The following is an 18,742-nucleotide window of genomic DNA, read 5'->3' on the forward strand; positions in this document are numbered from 1 at the left end:
AACCAAACCCCAAACAAACAAAAAACCCCAAAACCCAGAACACCCACCACCAACAAAAAAATAACCCTCCAAAAGCAAAAACCACAAACAAACAAACCAAACACAACAAAACCACCCAAAAACATCACCAAGAAAAAAATCCACCACCACTACAAGAGGAAAAACAAAGGTTTCAACCTACTGAAATTCACTATGCCTAGAAATGGCTCAGGAAGTCCCAATGCTCACAAAAAGGAAAAGACCAACCCACAAAGCTGTGCCATCCTTTTTATTTATTTTTTTAAACATATAGAACCACAAGACAGGCTGTGGAGTTCAAACACCCCTACAGCACTGAAACCTGCCCGAGCCAAGTAATACTCAGAAGACACAGAGCTAGGTGGGGGGAAATCATAAAGGAATCCTTACAACTCAGGCCTGACTTTCCAGGCATCGGTCAATGATTTATTAATGTGCATGTCTCTCTATTCTTATTTAAAACACAACTGGGCAACAAAAATACTTGAGGCTTTACACATCATATCAAATGGTTTTATTTTCCCAAGGTTAAATGTTCCAAGATTGGCTGATACACAGGACAAGAATGAAAAAACCTCAAGGAAAAAAGTAAAATCACTGATTTTTTGAGGTGCAATTGTGTTTTCTCTTTGTGAGCATCTAGAGAAGCATTCATTCATATTCTGAATGGAGCAAAGGCAACTGAAACAGGTGTTCTATTACTAGATCCATTAAACAAGAGATTTATGCATTACACATCCATCTTGAGGCAATTAGGCTGATCATCTTTTTTTCCTCTTTTATGGCTTCATTGAAAACTTCTGGCAATAAAGCAATTAAAAAGTAACTATCCAAGCATTTATCTATGATATCAAAGACAACTAGCCTTTCTTCTATCAGAAAAAAGCCGCTTCACTTTCCATCCTTAGAACGTACGAATTTAGAGGCAATGTTCACTGTTAAGACAGTGATATAATCGTGCCATTGTCCACAGTGTGAATGGCGAATGATGGGGTATGGACTTGCTAAATCATTGTTTGCTTTCTATTTTGGAAAATGATTCTTTGAAGCTTGACTTTAATCTCGCAGGACACAAGAACAGCAAGCAGAGAAATGAAGTTAGCATTAATCTTGAGCTAATCTTGAGGTAACCTCCATTCTGCATGTGCTGCAAGGGCCTTTGCAGCTTTGGGCTTCTACAGACACTGTCCTCACAGGTGAGCACAAGATCTGCAAGGAATAATGATTTTCAAAACTCATTGACGTGACATTTAGAGTCAGACACTAAACCTTAAAAGGATGATTCCAGCAATAGGATGCTGGTTCTACAAAGCTAACCTTTTAGACGTGCTCCTCATGAACGGTGGAAGCCAGTCTGGGCCAACAGGCTCCACAGCCTCCTCTCCCCCAAGAAGGGGTGACAGAAAACAGATCTGTGCACTGTATTCCTCACAGTCCTTCCCCCCACCCCCGGCCAAATGTCAACGTTTTGATTCTTCCCCAAACTTAACCACTGAGTAAGTTGAAGTTAGTTCTGTCTGTCAGTAATTTAGATAATCCAGACACCAGGCACATGCTGACTGAGAGCACTCTATAGAGACTGCTTCAGTTTTCAGTACCTGCTGTGGCTGCAAGACTGTCCCTGAGCGTGGCCTGCAGGTGACTCTTTAGAAGCCAAGGGACAAAATCGTTATTTCCTCATTCTCTATAGCAACAACTCCATCTACTTTACAAAAGAGAAAAGGAGACCCTTGTGCACATTATGATGGCAGTGATTCAGGTATTAACAGCAAAGATGAAAAGCGTACCTACGAAGCAGACAAATGAAAGCCATTTTAATAATTTGATTATGGAATTTAAATTAACTGCAATTGAACAGGTCTCCCAGAGAACCTGTGGATGCCTCATCCTTGGCAGTGTTCAAGGCCAGGTTGGATGGAGCTTGGAGCAACCTGGTCTAGTGGAAGGTGTCCCTGCTCATGGCAGGGGGGTTGGAATTGGAAAAGCTTTAAGGTCCCTTCCAACCCAAACCAGTCTATGAAACAGGGAGAGAGAAGATGCTATTCACTGCCAAATTCATCAACATCTTGGGATTTTACTATGAGTGTCAATCTTTATAAAATCTCCAACTTTTTAAATTGTAACACAATCTATAATGAACCAGGAAGGGTCTTAAAGGATCAGCTCACCCATTCCTAGCTCCCAAGGATGGACAACTATTAGTAAGCTAGCACTACCCAGCTCCATTTTTCTACTGCCATTTTGAGTAAGTCATTATACAGTCTTTTCTCCATTATGTGAATAGCGAGATGTGAGAAAACCTGGAAAGCCAAAAAAACACCATTAACATGGGCACTACGGGATACAGAGAAGCTAGATAGTATTTTCAAAGTGCAGTTCTAATGATGTACTTACAGGTGGACTGCAATCTACAAGTACAGGAAACAAAAGACAAAAGCCCCCACGAGTTTGATATGCAAGTCAGTCTTGTGATTTATAGATACCCAATTCAAGACTTCTGAAAGCTGGTAATTCTGTGTATCCTAAACAGCAGTGTGCAAAGCCACACAATATTCTGTAGGATTGACCACACTACTAAAACGCGCAATTGGAAACCACCTCATCCCATTCAGCTCAGAGGTAGAGTGAAAGCAAAGCACACATTGCGAACAGAGCTCTTGGTCGTGTTCCACCTTACATTAGATATGTTCGGTAAGTTTGGAAGTACTGCAGCATGTTGTGAATGATGGATGACATGAGAAACCTCTGCTCAGTGCACAGCGAGCAGCCAACTCCCTTCTGTGCTGCATCAGTTGCTTTCAAGGTACTTAATAGGCAACTTTGGTGAGAGACATTCAAAAGACCCCAGTGAGCCCAGATGTCTCAAAAATAAAAATAGAACACTGCAATTTTGTCCTAGGGCTTCAGTGGTTTTTATTCAATTTTATTTTTGCCTCCTTCTATCCAGTGACCTCCCTTGTCATGGTGCATTATAGACTCGAAATGTAACCATCTCCCGCTACCAGTTGCTCAGCTACAGAAGAGGTTTAAGTTGCCTCATCTCTCACCAAGCAGACTGTTTGCACTGAATGAATATTTCTTTTTGAAAATGCAATGTAAGAATGAGTGAATGGTCAATAATCAGCTCCATCACATTTTGTAATCAGAGGCCACAGAATCACATTGTTTTCCTAGCACTTTGGGTAGGTTGGTTTCTACAAAACAAATAAATTCCACTGGTCTGACTCACCAACACATAAAATCTGCTAGGCAGAATTACCACAGAGGATTAAAGATTTAGGAATTGTATCCTGTTAACAAGCAGCATAGGTTGGCTTACAAAAATTTACAGCGAGGTTTAAGTCACAGCTCCACTTTTGCTGTGTTAGATTTGCTTCTCCCTGGCTATATTATTATGATGTTTCAAGTTAATGGATTGGGTAGATGGTCAGCTGTTTTATTGGTTAAAATTGCAAAAATCTTGCTATGTTACTGCTTTGCTTCTTTAGTCCCTCACTCCTGCCTGGTTGTTTGTATCATCAATTTATTATTACTTGTAATAACCGCATAGCAGACAATATTTTACTTATTACATGCGTGAGCAGAGGTCAAAAGTTGCTTTATTCCTGGCTAAGTACACTGGTCTCTAGTTGTAACCCCGTTAGGAAAGTTTAATAAGAAAAGCAATAAAACAGTTTAATAACTGAATCCACTTATACTGCATCTCTGCATTTAGTAGTGGGGCATGGAAGGAAGAAAAAAGGATCAGCTTTATCACCACTTCTCCCACTACACTATTTCCTTCAAAGGAGAAGGCAGATTGTTATTTAGAGATTACATAGTGTAATAGTTTTATTTACTCCTTTATTGGCATCGTAAGGTTGAACACCCAGCAACAGGTCTTTATATGCAGAATTTATTAGGAGATCTGGAATTTCAATCCATACAAGATACAAAAGTTTCCTGAGGAAGGACAGCAACTGCCGTAAGTCTTCACTATCGCCTATACGCGAGGCTCTCTACAAAGCCCGTAGGCAAATGGTGCAAGACTGGAAACTTGTGATGCAAGGTTTGCACGGATCAGCTGCCCAGGCTCCTTTTAGCTGACAGGGTGGTGCTGACAGCCAGGGGTCAGGAAGGTGGTTTTGTTTCTCACCTGCATCCAACCCCCCTAAAAAGATTTGGGCACTTTTCTGGAGCCAACTTTCAAAGCAATATCCACAGCAGAAATGCCCTGGGTGCTACGCTGATCCATCACTATTCACCATTCAGCCAACGTGGTATTTTAATAACACCCAGCTTTAGAAATGTACTTATTTTTACGTACATATCAAAGCTCTGACTGCTTTATTTGTTTGGAAGGGTGTCGTGGTTTGAGCCCATCTGTAACTCAGAACCACGCAGCCGCTCGCTCACTCCCCCCCTTCTTCCTCCCCCTGCTCCCGGAGGGATAGGGAGAATCAGAAGAATGTAACTCCCAGGGGTTGAGATAAGAGCAGTCCAGTAACTAAGGTATAATGCAAAACCACTACTGCTACCACCAGTGATAATAATGATTAGTGAAATAACAAGGGGAGAGGATACAATTGCTCACCACCTGCTGACCGATACCCAGCCCGACCCGAGCAGTGATCTGGGCCTTCTGGGTAACTCCCCCCGGTTTATACACTGGGAATGACGTGCTGTGGTATGGAATACCCCTTTGGCCAGTTTGGGTCAGGTGTCCTGTCTCTGCTTCCTCCCGGCTTCCCCTCCTCCCTGGCAAAGCATGAGACTGAGAAAGTCCTTGGTTGGAGTAAACATTACTTAGCAACAACTGAAAACACCGGTGTTATCAGCGTTGTTCCCAGGCTGAAAGTTAAAAAACACAGCACTGCACCAGCTACTAAGCAGGAGAAAAATGACTGCTATAGCTGAACACAGGACAAAGGGAGAGTAGAACTATTCCAGCAGACCTTCTATTTTCCACCAATTCCCTCAAAAAAGACATTAAGGGTAGAAAGCAGAGTGGGTAATTCCCATTTCCGGGTAGAAAATGAATCAGACTGGCACAACATTCATTACACAACAGAGGCTTTCACTGATTAAGAAGGATACTATATTCAGGTAGACAACCGGCCAGAAACAGATGCTATTTGTGGGCATAACTGAGCATTAGCAAATTGGCTGTTTATTAAAACAGGTGTTTGGGAGGCTCACATGCCTGACACTGCAGATGTGGTGTTCTGCCGAGGAACCACGTTGGAGAACATCGGTTCCCTTCCCAATTACACTCACGCTTCAACTGAGTTGAAGCGGGAACTAAATTAAATTCAACAGAGTCAGCATCAGCTCTGAAAACTGGTGATTTCAATCAGGGATATAGCAAGAAAATACAAGTTTTCCCTCATGCCAGCTGTTCTGTTGCCCACTTTTGATCTCGTCATCATTCATTATTGTCTGGTCAAACTCAAAAAAAACCTGTTTAAAATAGTTCTGCTGGCTTCTATTAAACCAACAACAATAAAAAGAAAAAACACCAAGCTCTCTCAATCAAGAGATTTTTGTAATTTTAATTAACGTGGTCTTAGAAACAAGACAAATGGAAACTCTGAAGGGGATTTCAGTCCTTCAGACTGTAAGGTAAGTAACTGTAGAAGAGGAAGCAAGACAATGATATACACCCATATTTACAAGTTAGTTATAGAGGAGCCTTACATTACACAGGACAAAAATCAATCTGCAAGGCCAGTTTTGCAGAAAAACTGGCAAAACACCTCAATACACAGTTGGCACAGAATATTGTATAAGCCAAGAGTGAAACAAGGACCAGATACAAAACTGGCACAGAAAATAAGATGCTTGCAAATTCCCAGGGAGGACTTATCGGAGTCTCTTCTTAAAAAGCTATTCTAAAATAATCCAAGACAAGCATGACTTCTTATACATCACACATTGTCATTTGCTTGTGGATTTATTTTTTTTTTTTAAACAGGCAAAACTGTGACTCAGAACCCCCAGATCCTTGCTGAAAATTTAGGTGTTTGAAATCACAAGTTTAAGAGTCTTCTGACCGAAGGGGTGTTTCACAAAAGAGAGGTCAGGCTGTGACGGGATGCACTGGATTGTGAGATGATGGGCTTTGAAACCCTGAATCTGAGAGTAGTATGCTTGCCTGCATTTAACTGCTCAAATGCAAGAGATGCCTTCTCAGAGGGAATGTGCCCACAGTGTGAACAACAATGATATCTACACACCACTTGCTTTGGCAGATGATATTTAGAAAAGCTAAACCAGAATCCTAAATAAAAGTGCTTGGTCAATGATCCTTAGTAAAGCAGATTTCTTTTCGCATACAGTGCAATCTCTCTACAATTTAGTTTCCAAAGTGAGTAAAGCATGAAAGCAGATGCATTCACATGAAATTAAATAACCAATATCCACTGCACTTACAAATGAAACCCTTTGCTTACTCTATGTGTGTTCACTTCATTGGGACAAATGCTCAAATGTTCCAACAAAGCAGTTTTCTGCCTGCAGTGTTTATTAATATCAACAATTTGAATTATAGGCTGAAGAATATTAGGTATAAATTTGATTTCAAATTCATCAGTGCAGACCAGGAAATCATTAAAAGAGTTAACAGTAATGTAATCAGGAAACAGAAAGCTTGATTTGATCAGCCAGCCCAATCAAAGCAGCTTTACTTTTCAAATCCTGCATATTCAGGGCTTAGCAACAAACTATTCAAAATAGTGTGTCAAGTCCAGAAGCATTTATAGAACGTATTCGAGGAAAGATCCACACAGACAATCCTTCCTTTCACACCCAGAGACAAAATTCACAGAATACATTATGAGGCCCATAGTGACATGGTTTAGTGGTGGTGGATTGGCAGTCCCGGGCTAACAGTAGGACTTGATAATCTTGAAGGTCCTTCCAACCTAGTTGATTCCATGATTTGTTAGTATTTACTCAGCTCACTACCTACAAAAAGTACACCAACACACCAGTTTTTGTTCTTTTCTAATAAAAATGGCTGCAGCTTCAGTATTTAAATTCTCAACTCAAACCACTGAGCTTGATCAGAGAAACATGGAAAATGCTTTCAGTTTGTAAAGAATTAGGTAACACTTGACCAGTAAAGCATGAGGCACCATTTGCAAAACTTCAGCACTGACATTATAGTAGTGGCATATGGAGTTCACTTACATTTTAGACTCTGTTAGATATAAAATGAAATTTACTTATGCCTTTTAATTAATGCAGTGTGCAAGACCTGCACTGAAATTTGTATTCGAGCAATATAAAACATCACTCAAAGAATTAAGTGTTAATCCTATGCTCCTCTGAGCTGAAGTAACTATACACCTGACTGTGCACCAAAGAGATCTTGCTGCATGTTTTCATGACTAATCATATTAATTTGTTCATGGGAGTAGGGCCAAGCATGTCAAAATTAATAAGCTTCCCATATAGTCTAAGCAGCTAACAAAAGCATACTCAGTACTAGAAAGTTACAGTCATCATTTACTGTGAGGCTGGTCTGTCAAACTAAAATGTGTGGTAGAAAACAGTGTGCCTCTGCTGCTTTTCCACAGATTATTGCTTTCTGTATTTTTCCCTTCCAGCTGATTAGGGGCACTGAGAAGTCATGTAACATGGGTCTTCAGTAGGTAATATAAAGGTATCTCTTCATTTCAAGAGAAATCTTGCTTTGACTCTTTCATTTGGTCTTCATTGGACTGAAATGTCTAACATGAATACAGTAAATCAACCCAGGTTTAATGGTCAAAGTTCAATTACCAATACAAGCTATTTGTCCTGTAGGATAGAAACGAACACAAGGGTATAGAGGATGAAGTTAAAAGCAACATTTATCAAACATGGATTAAATGAAGCAAAGATTTGGTGAGCAGAATTCCATCTTATTTCTTTTGAAGGACTCTGATAGGTATGATTTTCACAGCCTCTAAGATCATGACATCACGATATTGAAATTTTAAGAAATAAAAAATTATGCCACTCTTCATTTTCTGCACTGTTGCTTTTGGACCAGATTACAATTTTCTATTATTTTTCAGTGAAGAAGGAAAAAATCACAAGAATGGCTAGTCGAGGTTTTAATCTTTGCTGCCCACTGCACCACAACAGTGTGATGCATGACCCTGACCTTTCGCAGCCCGGTATATTTTGACTGTTTGCCCACTCAGCTCCATCCCTACATTTCAGTGAGGCCATAAACAAGAAATGTGCAATGGCATGCCCAGCAAATCACAGAATGCTGAAAAGGTCAAAATAGTAGTGCCGAATGTTCCTACTCTGTAATTTACAGAATATATGAGGCATTCACAGCCTAATAACTCATTCATATGACAAACACTGTAAAGAGAATGTAAAACGGCAGACCATGAATTCCTTCCAGTGACAGTGTTTCTAACAAGCACAGAAAACAGTGCAAACTTTGCCCTGTGGTTCTCTTTTCTGAAACATTAATATTGCCTGACTTTCAATGACCAACAGCATATGTCTGTGGACTGTGCAGTCAAAAACTCTGTGTTTGCAGTCAGGCTCAGAACCCAACAGGCAAGGTACCTGAGGAAAAAATCCTGGTCAAAGCCTTCCTGATCTGTACTCCTTGCCCTTCTCAGGGCATTTTCCAATACTAGGTGATTTTATTGTCACAACATTCCTGGAACCTAGAGAAGTACTTTCCTCACTTTAAAAGAAGAAAGTCCTGGCCAAGGTCAGGAGAACTATAGCAGAACAAAACCCCCATGGCTCTTATCAACAGCCCTGATCCCCTGCTCTCCACTAAAACCATCTTTTCTGCTTCGTGTCCTGAACATAATTTTCACAGAAACAAATCATGCCCATTTCTCAGACACACGTCAAAGGCTGTAAATGCAGAAACCAAACAAGAGACCCTTTAAGCAAGTTCGGCACAGCTGCATGTTTGTGGCAGTTGAAGTGCTGGTTGTATTTGCCAATGGCAGCTCAGTCCTAGTGAAGTGCTGAAGATGTTGCACACCCCTACCACATCACCACCTTCAGAGAAAGTTTTACTGATGCAAGATGATTTCAGGCATTCTTCACTCAAAAGCTAGCTAATGCCTTCGAACAGCTGTAAGCCAGGACAGAGTGGAGTGTTTCTTCTTCACTACTTTCTTGAAATAAAAAGAACACAACAGATTCATCTCTAGTGTTGCTGTTTCAAACCAAACTGCAAGGGTATGTATCTGACATCAATTCATCCATTTTTTTCTATAAAAACAGCATTATTTTGTCCTCAGAATTATATATAAGATCAATCAAACAACCACTGAAATTGATGTAAGCAATAAACAGTTTACAGAAGAACAAAAGAAAGATTTGGGAAGTGCCAAATCTCCCTTTCTGGCATATCTATACCAATCCCGTGGATCTCAATGAATGTAAAATCCATGGATCAATAGCCAGAATTTGGCCCTATCTTTCCAGGTCCATTAAAACAAAGAAATAAGTGTGCCAATAACTGCTCTCTGCTTCACAGATACAAATCTGGATTAGCCATACAAAATGCAAAACAACTGTGGATTTATACCAGCTGAACAACAGATCCCAACCTCAAGTCTCTGAAGTATAGCATTTCACCGTTATCCCTGGGAGAAGCAGGGATATTACCAATGCACCAAATTAGCATCAAAGCAGTAGTAGAATCATAGAATCATAGAATCGTAAGGGTTGGAAAGGACCTTAAGATCATCAAGTTCCAACCCCCCTGCCATGGGCAGGGACACCTTGCACTAAACCACGTGGTCCAAGGCTCTGTTCAACCTGGCCTTGAACACCACCAGGGATGGAGCATCCACAACCTCCCTGGGCAACCCATTCCAGTGCTTCACCACTCTCATTGTAAAGAACTTCTTCCTTATATCCAATCTAAACTTCCCCTGTTTAAGTTTGAACCCATTACCCCTTGTCCTACCGCTACAGTCCCTAAGGAAGAGTCCCTCCCCAGCATCCTTGTAGACCCCCTTCAGATACTGGAAGGCTGCTATGAGGTCTCCACGCAGCCTTCTCTTCTCCACGCTGAACAGCCCCAACTCTCTCAGCCTGTCTTCATACGGGAGGTGCTCCAGCCCTCTTATCATCCTCATGGCCCTCCTCTGGACTCACTCCAACAGCTCCATGTCCTTTTAATGTTGAGGACACCAGAACTCACTCCAAGTGAGGTCTCACAAGAGCAGAGTAGAGGGGCAGGATCACCTCCTTCGACCTGCTGGTCACGCTTCTTTTGATGCAGCCCAGGATACGGTTGGTTTCTGTGCTGCGAGTGCACACTGAAGCCGGCTCATGTTAAGCTTCTCACCAACCAACACCTCCAAGTCCTTTTCTGCAGGGCTGCTCTGAATCTCTTCTCCACCCAACCTGTAGCTGTGCCTGGGATTGCCCAGACCCAGGTGTAGGACCTTACACTTGGCTTGGTTAAACTTCATAAGGTTGGCATCGGCCCACCTCACAAGTGTGTCAAGGTCCCTCTGGATCCCATCCCTTCCCTCCAGTGTATCAACCGAACCACACAGCTTGGTGTCGTCAGCAAACTTGCTGAGGGTGCACTCAATCCCACTGTCCATGTCACCGACAAAGACGTTGAACAGGACCGGCCCCAACACCGATCCCTGAGGGACACCACTCGTTACAGGTTTCCAACTGGACATCGAGCCATTTACCACAACTCTTTGTGTGTGGCCATCGAGCCAGTTCTTTATCCACCGAGTGGTCCATCTATCAAACTGATGTCTCTCCAATTTAGAGACAAGGATGTCATGCAGGACAGTGTAGAACGCTTTGCACAAGTCCAGGTAGATGACATCAACTGCTCTGCCCCTGTCCATCAGTTCCGTGGCTCCATCATAGAAGGCCACCAAATTGGTCAGGCAGGATTTCCCCTTAGTGAAGCCATGTTGGCTGTCACCAACCACCTCCTTGTTTTTCATGTGCCTTAGCATGTTTTCCAGGAGAAACTGTTCCAAGATTTTGCCAGGCACAGAGGTGAGACTGACTGGTCTGTAGTTCCCTGGGTCTTCCACCTTCCCCTCCTTGAAAATGAGGGTTATATTACCCTTCTTCCAGTCATCGGGAACTTCACCTGACTGCCAGGATTTTTCGAATATGATGGACAGGTAATACCCTGTGTAGTAATACACTTCGCGTATTTAGGGAACTACTTCTAAACATAAATGTCAGATAATTTGCCTCTAATATTCCCTGCAGATTAGTACAAAATGATTGTAACAGATGAAAATCTTGCCTCCTTTCATACAGGCACGTATGGCTGAAATAGCTGTGGAGCTGTATCCCTTCTGCTGCAGAGGAATGCAGGTCCTAAGGAACAGACCCTTGGTTCCTCTTAATTTCCTGGTGAAAATTGCTCTTTCGTTTATTTCTGTACAGGAACATGAAGCTTTTGATATTACAGTCTGCACTGTTTGGAGGAAATGATTTTCCAGCGCCGAGTCTGGGGTCATTTACACAGCAAGTCTATAGCCTCTTGAGGGGAGGGGAATAGCATGTGAGGTTTCGTCTTCTGTGGAAAGAAAGGGGATCTCCTGGTGCATCTGTGGGAGGAGGTGGTTGTAGTGGAGAGCCCTGGATGGCTGGAAGAAGGTATGGAGGATGTAACAGTGAGGGTACCAGCTTGCTCCTCCAGACAGCAACAGTGCACAAAGGACATGGCTGTGAGATGAGAGTGCAGTGAGAGGAGAGCTAGGGATGGAGGGGACTGCTTTTGCTGGTGTTGGGGTGGAGGGGATGCAAACCATATGCCTTCTCTGCCTTTAGTCCAACCTCCCCTCTGCTCTGCCATTCAGTGCACACAGGCCTAGACCCCTGCTATGGGAGTAGGGGTTATTCCACCCAGACAGAATAAGATAGCAGGATATGATCTGGGGCAAGACTGTCACCCATCCCACATGCAGGCCTCGCACAAGGGAAGAGCAACTGAGTCTCTACAGACGACTTTCAGTCTCCTGTCTGTATGGTACTCGCTTGGACGGTGCACCAAAAGCCACTACTTTGCTTAAAGTAGTATTACTTTTAATAGTATTTACAGACTATACTGGCAGGAAAAGGAGTTCTATCTTGAAAAGTTGGATTCAGCAGGAAAAAATAAAAAAGAATTAAAAAAAATAAAAAGGTACCACTGATTGTGATTGCATTTCGCAAGCAGAACAAATACAGTGTACATACAGGTAAATATAATCTCCTATCAAGGCTGTTTTTTATAAGACTGGTTTCATACATTTATCATTTTGTACTGATGGATCCATTAGGTGAAATCAAAGCTGAGATCTTAGTTAATTACCTCAATTAGAGCTTTTTAATTTTGGAAGACACAAAGAAGGAGGGATCTACATCAAAACCATCAGACATTCCCAGAGAACGGGTGAAGAGAATGGGGGGAGGGAAGAGATATTTCCTTCCTTCCATTCCCCTTCTTTTCACCCTAAGAGAAGGGACATCCAATTTGATGGTCAACAGTCTCTATACAAGATATTCCCAGGAAAATCCTCCAGAACCTAATCAGGCTATCAGCTTTCAGCAGTCAGTCTAAACATGCTCTGTGGCAACTCAGGCATCAGCTGCGGAAGCCCAGCACAACTCTGTGCCCTCATCTTGCTCCCACTGAGCTCTCAGAATTCCTTGCAAATGTGTATTTGGGCTGCCACCACATTTCATACAGAGTGACAAGAGCTCCAAATCTCAACAGAAAAAGAGAGAAAAATAACACCCAAAAAAAAAAAATAAATCTAAAAACAAACAAATAAATAAATAAATAAATTTGCAGCTCTGTCTCCTCCTTGCCCTCTAAGCTTTGATTTTATCCTCCACAAACATCCCTTCTTGGTCTCAGCTTCATCTTTCTCCCAGTTCAGCCTCTTTGCTCCCTCAGAGCCCGTTTGGGTCAGGTCACCTCTGATTCCTCAAGGTTTGTCTCTTCTGTGCTGCCCCAGCTGAGCAGAGGGACCAACAGCAGCACAGGGAGAGAAGGCTACTGCCCTCAGAGAGGTGCAAAGCTCTGGATTTGGCCAAACTCACAGAAACCCAGATCTTGATCTGAGAGCCCCTGCTAAGCCCTAGGCTGGAGAATATCTGGTGGGAACTGAGGGAAAGAAAGGCAGAAGGGTAGCATGTAGCTACCCACATCTAAAATACCTGCTTTTCATTATGTACCTGCTACAATCTTGAGCAGCTGTCATCTGTGATCATTTAAGCAAAAAGCAAATGAAAAGGCAGTGCACAACCCTTGGACGTCTGAGCATGGGAGAGAGTGTCAGTGCTCTTTCCACACTGCAGACACACTAATGAGAATTCCTTCCCAAGTTTCAAATAACTTGCTCTGTTTAAATTACTTTCAAATTTTCTGTATTGCTTTTTGTCCAAGAACACCACCCTGTTCAACTAAGATGTTTATTAAATATCTGTATCTTGAAATACGAAGAAAGCATGATGTAATCAGCAAGTCAGTAATGACAGACACTGCCGGATTGTCTTGAACAGACAGGCTTGGTATGAAATGGATATCTCCAAAAAAATCTTCCAGAGTTTTTTTAATCATTATTATTTATTTTTAAGAAGAGAAGTGGGGTCTAAATGAAAACTAAGACTGTGATCAGTGAATGTAGTATCTTAAAACTGTCAGGAAATGCATGCAAATGTAACATGGTATATTCCCTTGTGCTTGTTTTACAGTAGCTTTATTGATCTGCTTAATGACTACTCCCAAGGAACTGCACTGTTAAATCTCTCAGAAACAAGATCTTCCTGAACAGGTCAGCTGTCAGGAAAAATGACAATCCTCAGACTATGCGTTTTCTTTCCTCAGCACCCTTAGAAGCAGAGAAACTACATGATAAAAGTGAGTTAAACCCCTTAAAATTTTCTCTGTTCAGTAAAAGAATAACAGATGTTTCTTGTTTTCCAAGACTCTTGCTACACTAAGTGCCTGAAAACAAAACCAGGACATAGTTGAAAAGCAAATGATACATTAATGATGTATTGAATTAATAGAGACTCAAACATGCAAACATTCATTCCAGTCTCAACCAACTCATTCATAAGGAAAACACTAACTGTAACATGAACAGACAGACTTGGCTTCTATTTTGATATTGTATTTTCAGCCTTTTTGATACTTTGTGGAACACACAAGTGTGCAATAGCAGCCATGGTGTACACTGGATGACTCTGGGAGCTGCTTATACAGAGGCTAGCTAGCTACAGTTCCTGCAACATCCTTACAGAACCTTGTCCAGCCAAGAATCAGCAGAGCATAACTGTGCTTCCTGTCTTCTGCAAATGCCCCTTCCACGCTGCTTTTACACCAGCCGAGGGCTGGCAGTGCAAAAACTCACAGCAACCTATCTGACAACATCGGTCAGATTTTGGCTCCTTGGTGCTACCAGAATTGTGCAAAGGAGCCAGTTCAGAGAAGAAACCTACCCTGTAATCACGTAATCAAAGCACAAAGGATTGGTTATGTTTCTTTCCATGTTCTCAAAGCACTACGAGTGAACAAACTTTGCTGGAAAAGAATTTTAAAAGTGTACTAAAAAAAAAATCAGCAGAGTGATGTACCAATATGTTATCTTGAGACCTACAGCACAGCATGCTCCCACCTTACTGCAGGACAGCTGTACAGGGAAATAGCACATCTTTAAAACTTGATGCACCACACGAAGCCTCAAGACTTCTGAGGTTTTGATCTTTACTTCCCTAAATCACATAAGGAGTTCTCTAACCTCAGGGATTTGCTATGAACAATCCATACACATGCTTAGGTTTACATGGTCTATGAAAGCAACAGCAAGTTCCTGCTCTAAAAAAACTGGGGGTCTTTGAACAACTACTTTGAACCACAGTGGTATAAGCTTTAATAAATTCATGTTCAGAGCTTTACATGGGAGACAGTCACAATTTACTAAGAGAGGCTGTAGTAGAGTGTTATGGCTCAAAACTCTTCAAATGAAGTATTAAGGGCCTTCTGCTAAAGCCACATCATCTCCTGGGCAGAAGACTCGTATGTATTTTGGTTCATACTAACACATTTGATTTTAATGTTATGAAAAAACTCAGGGATATCTTTTTTTCAGGAAGAACATGAGACTATTAGATCAATGTCATATCTTTGCAAAAATACATAATAAATAGTATGAATGAACATTACTTGTTAAAACCAAGATATAATAAGATTAAATGTGCCACATCCTGTGCTATCAAGGACCATTACTACACTGACCCCAAAGCAAAGAGCTAAAAAACAAATAAAAGGGTGTTTTGTTTTGTTTTTATGACAAGGAAGCAGCAAATGAACAATAAAAAAAAAAAAACCTGTCATTATTTTCTAGGTTGGCCCAGAGATGAAGTGATTATCTGACCTGGTAAAGCATCCGAGACAGTGAAATTGTTTTGGACTTTTTCTCTAGTCCTCTGGGATGCTCTTTTGTCCTCCTGTCAACCTTCCTCTCTCTGGCTCCGTTTCCCCAGCACAAGCAAATACAGAAAACAAGAAAAAAGCAAATTCCAGCTTCTGCTTCTCTCTGCCCTTGACAGGTTGGTTTTGATCTCTGTCACATTCCAAAGGAAAACAGAAAAAGCAGAAAGCACATTCATGCTCCTAAAGAACAAGGCAGGCTCCGGACAATGTTTGAAGCCTGAAGGAACTCTTTTATCCACTGTCAATAAGAATTGTGTGTATCCATTTTCACTTGAGTCTTCTTATAAAAACTGAAAGCTAAAAGGTGAATACTGAAGTCTGCAACCAGGTCAAATAAGCTGCTAAACAGTTAGGCCACTGCTTACAGTTCTGGCAAGATTTTGCACTGCATTATGCTAATCATAAGGATAAAGACAGTAAATAATTAATAATCTCCTCTGCTTATAGAGCAAAGAGATCTATTTCTTTAAAGATTAGTTTTCTAATAGAAATCTAAAATGATCTCTGAAGAACAAGCAGATCGATTAAAGTCCATTTGGTTTTTAGTTTAGTGGAACATTCATACGTGTAGAACCTCCGATAAAGCTTTTTTGGTATATTGAGTGGTTTGACTCCATGGGCTAAAGGCCCTGTAAGACATAGAATCTGTGCTTTGGTTTCTAATAAAATCCTGCAGAATGTCTCCTGTTCAGAGCTCCTAGGAGAGCTTTCAAAAAAGCATTCCAGCAGATGACCCAACATACAACTTTCTTCTCCATTCCTTTGCTGCAATGGAGTGATTCACTTTCCTGCGAAGCTCTAGTACATGGGGAGGCTCTGAGCGTATTGCAGGGGTCAGCACAGCCCTCCAGCCCCAAGTGCAGGTGGCCTCCACAAGATGAAGGGGCTCCCTGAGAATTTTCTAGCTCTATCTGTTTGCCATTTAAAAACCAGAGGGAAATCAATGAACTTCACTGTATGTTAATGAAATACGTCCATGTTCTTTCATACGCATTAATCTTTTACACATAATATGAATATGGTTTAGTGGCAATAACCAAATCCATTAATATATCAGAAAAAATGCATCATATGTAAATTCTCTGATTTTATGGGACATCTAATGGATTATATTCCAGCATATAAAGATGCAAGATTTATATTTCCCTCTAGAGAGATTCCAAAATCCTATTACCAAGACGTATGTCCAAGGAGAGGAGGGGATTTGTTTGTTTTAATTTTACCTTTTTTTTAAAAATCAAACCTCTTTTTAATCAGTCAGAACAAAGAGCTTTCATTCAGGAAAAAAAAATAAAAAGAAGAAATCAGTGCTAAAACAACAGAGTCCTGGTGGAACAGGGAAACTTGGAAGAGAAAATGAAGATGGAATAAAAATGCAGGAAACAAAGATGTGTAGTCTTTGAGTGCCTTTATTACACAAATGTATGCAGGGACAGTTTGCTCCCAAATGAAATCATTGGAAAGCTGACTGTTAAGAAGCTGGATGAGCAACTGAATCCAGCCTTTTGGGCTAATCCGAACTTCAATGAGCATGTTTTGCTGTTAATTCTGGCTTCTGACTATGGCTTCAGACATGTTTTGTGTTTTCCTCTTTTAAGGCCGGTTTCTGCTCAGCTACAGACACACGAGTCCCGTGGAGCGGAACCTGACTACACACATACCTGCCTGTCTGCAGAACTCATGTGGCACTGGCCCCTTCCCACATCCACTGCTGTCTTCCCCGTGCAAGCCCTTACAGACTCCTGAGCCAATTCACATACACAAGAAAGTTACTCTTTAAGATTAGCTAGGGTCACAAATGATTCATATTTTCAGCACAATTCAACAACCACATTCAAGAGTACAAGCTCCATTTCTAAATACTTTTATAGTATCTTATGTGCTTCACTGAAATTGTTAGGCACCTGTTTTAAGCATGTGCCTTTGTATTCAGCTCAAGTAGGACCCTGTAGGGTTTCATAAAAACAAACAGCTTTACCACAATGTTATCAGCTCACTTAAGATGTTTCATTCTGTCCTTGCTTGCCTTTAAACACCATTCCACCACTGAATGCTAACCAGCTTTGGTATAAAAGGAAGATGAAAGTCAGACTCAAGAAAAATGCCACAGCTTCAGCACAGAATAAATAATCCACATCTGCAACACACCTCTTGCAATTTAAGCTCAGGGCACCACAGTCCTCAACAGCAACTCCAATTCTGCCTCTCTAAATTAGAGATCTACTTTCAAGGAACTGAAAGAAAACCTCTGGAACTTCAAAGCTGAGCAGTTCTTTCAGCACCAAGGTGCCCCGCAGGTCCCCAAGGTTGGCAGAATTCTCCAACATTAGAGAAAATACAGGGTGCCAGGTGAGACTGGGAGATGTACATTCACAGAAGAATATATAACAGGAGTGAGAAAAGCACACAAAAGCCCTTTCTGATAAACATTCAGAACAACCTGAAAATGCACCAAAAAAACAAGTTTTACATCAACTTTTAAAGGAATTAATACTTCTTTTATGAGAATATTTGTCTTGGATAGGGTGAACATCAACAGATCAATACAGCACCAATGCAGACATACATTACTCTATCAATTGTGTATTAAAAAGAGCAGCAGCACTTTGTATTTAATACCCACTGTAACCAATTAGTACTGCCATTCCCTGATGTTAGAGAAGTTCATTCCCTTAAATTGCCATGGAAGTAATTTCTACAGTTATAAATGAGAAGCCGCAAATTGATTTGCATATAATAACAGTACCACTAAACCTTTCTTACTATGTTCAATTTTTCCCATCTGCTACCAAAGTGGAAGTTTAGGATCTATTTTTCCCAGAAGGGGACTTACCCAGCTGGACATCTATAACAGTTGGCTGGTTCTCCATGGGGAACAATGGCTTTGGAGGTTTGTCTGTGAGTAAAGCTAGAAAAGAAAATGAGAAACTGTAATTGAAAAATTGAGACCAATGACTGCAAAAGAAAAGCTCTGTCATGTAAGCAATCAAATGTTTGTACACTTGATGGCATGTAAACTTTTATTAAATAATACAGCTGTTACACTGCCAATGAGTTACCACTTTCCTAGGGGCTGTGGTGGCCCCACTCACTACACAGAAATGAGTTATTTAAAGAACTACATTTTTAACACAGCAAAACAAACTCCATCTCTCACTTTCAATCTACATATAACTACATCAAGCATTTTAGACTCCCACCTTGAAAAGTTAGCAATTAATTCGAAATGCCAATCAAATCTATTTCAGTGTGACCAGTCCCAACACATCTTATGCTTGCTCAAAACAG

At 41.1% G+C, this 18,742-nt stretch overlaps 1 protein-coding gene across 4 annotated transcripts in view; it reads right to left on the bottom strand.

Annotated features, from left to right (window-relative positions):
- The window catches only part of IL1RAPL2 (interleukin 1 receptor accessory protein like 2), a 379,033-nt gene that overhangs the window by 91,244 nt on the left and 269,047 nt on the right, over positions 1-18,742 (bottom strand). For all 4 annotated transcript variants that reach the window (XM_030498257.1, XM_030498260.1, XM_030498258.1 and 1 more), the window contains one exon: positions 18,288-18,362. In XM_030498257.1, the coding sequence (XP_030354117.1) occupies positions 18,288-18,362 (75 nt within the window). The remainder of the gene's footprint in view (positions 1-18,287; positions 18,363-18,742) is intronic.

Source organism: Strigops habroptila, chromosome 9, assembly GCF_004027225.2.
Source record: "Strigops habroptila isolate Jane chromosome 9, bStrHab1.2.pri, whole genome shotgun sequence".
In the NCBI taxonomy this organism is placed as follows: Eukaryota; Metazoa; Chordata; class Aves; order Psittaciformes; family Psittacidae; genus Strigops; species Strigops habroptila.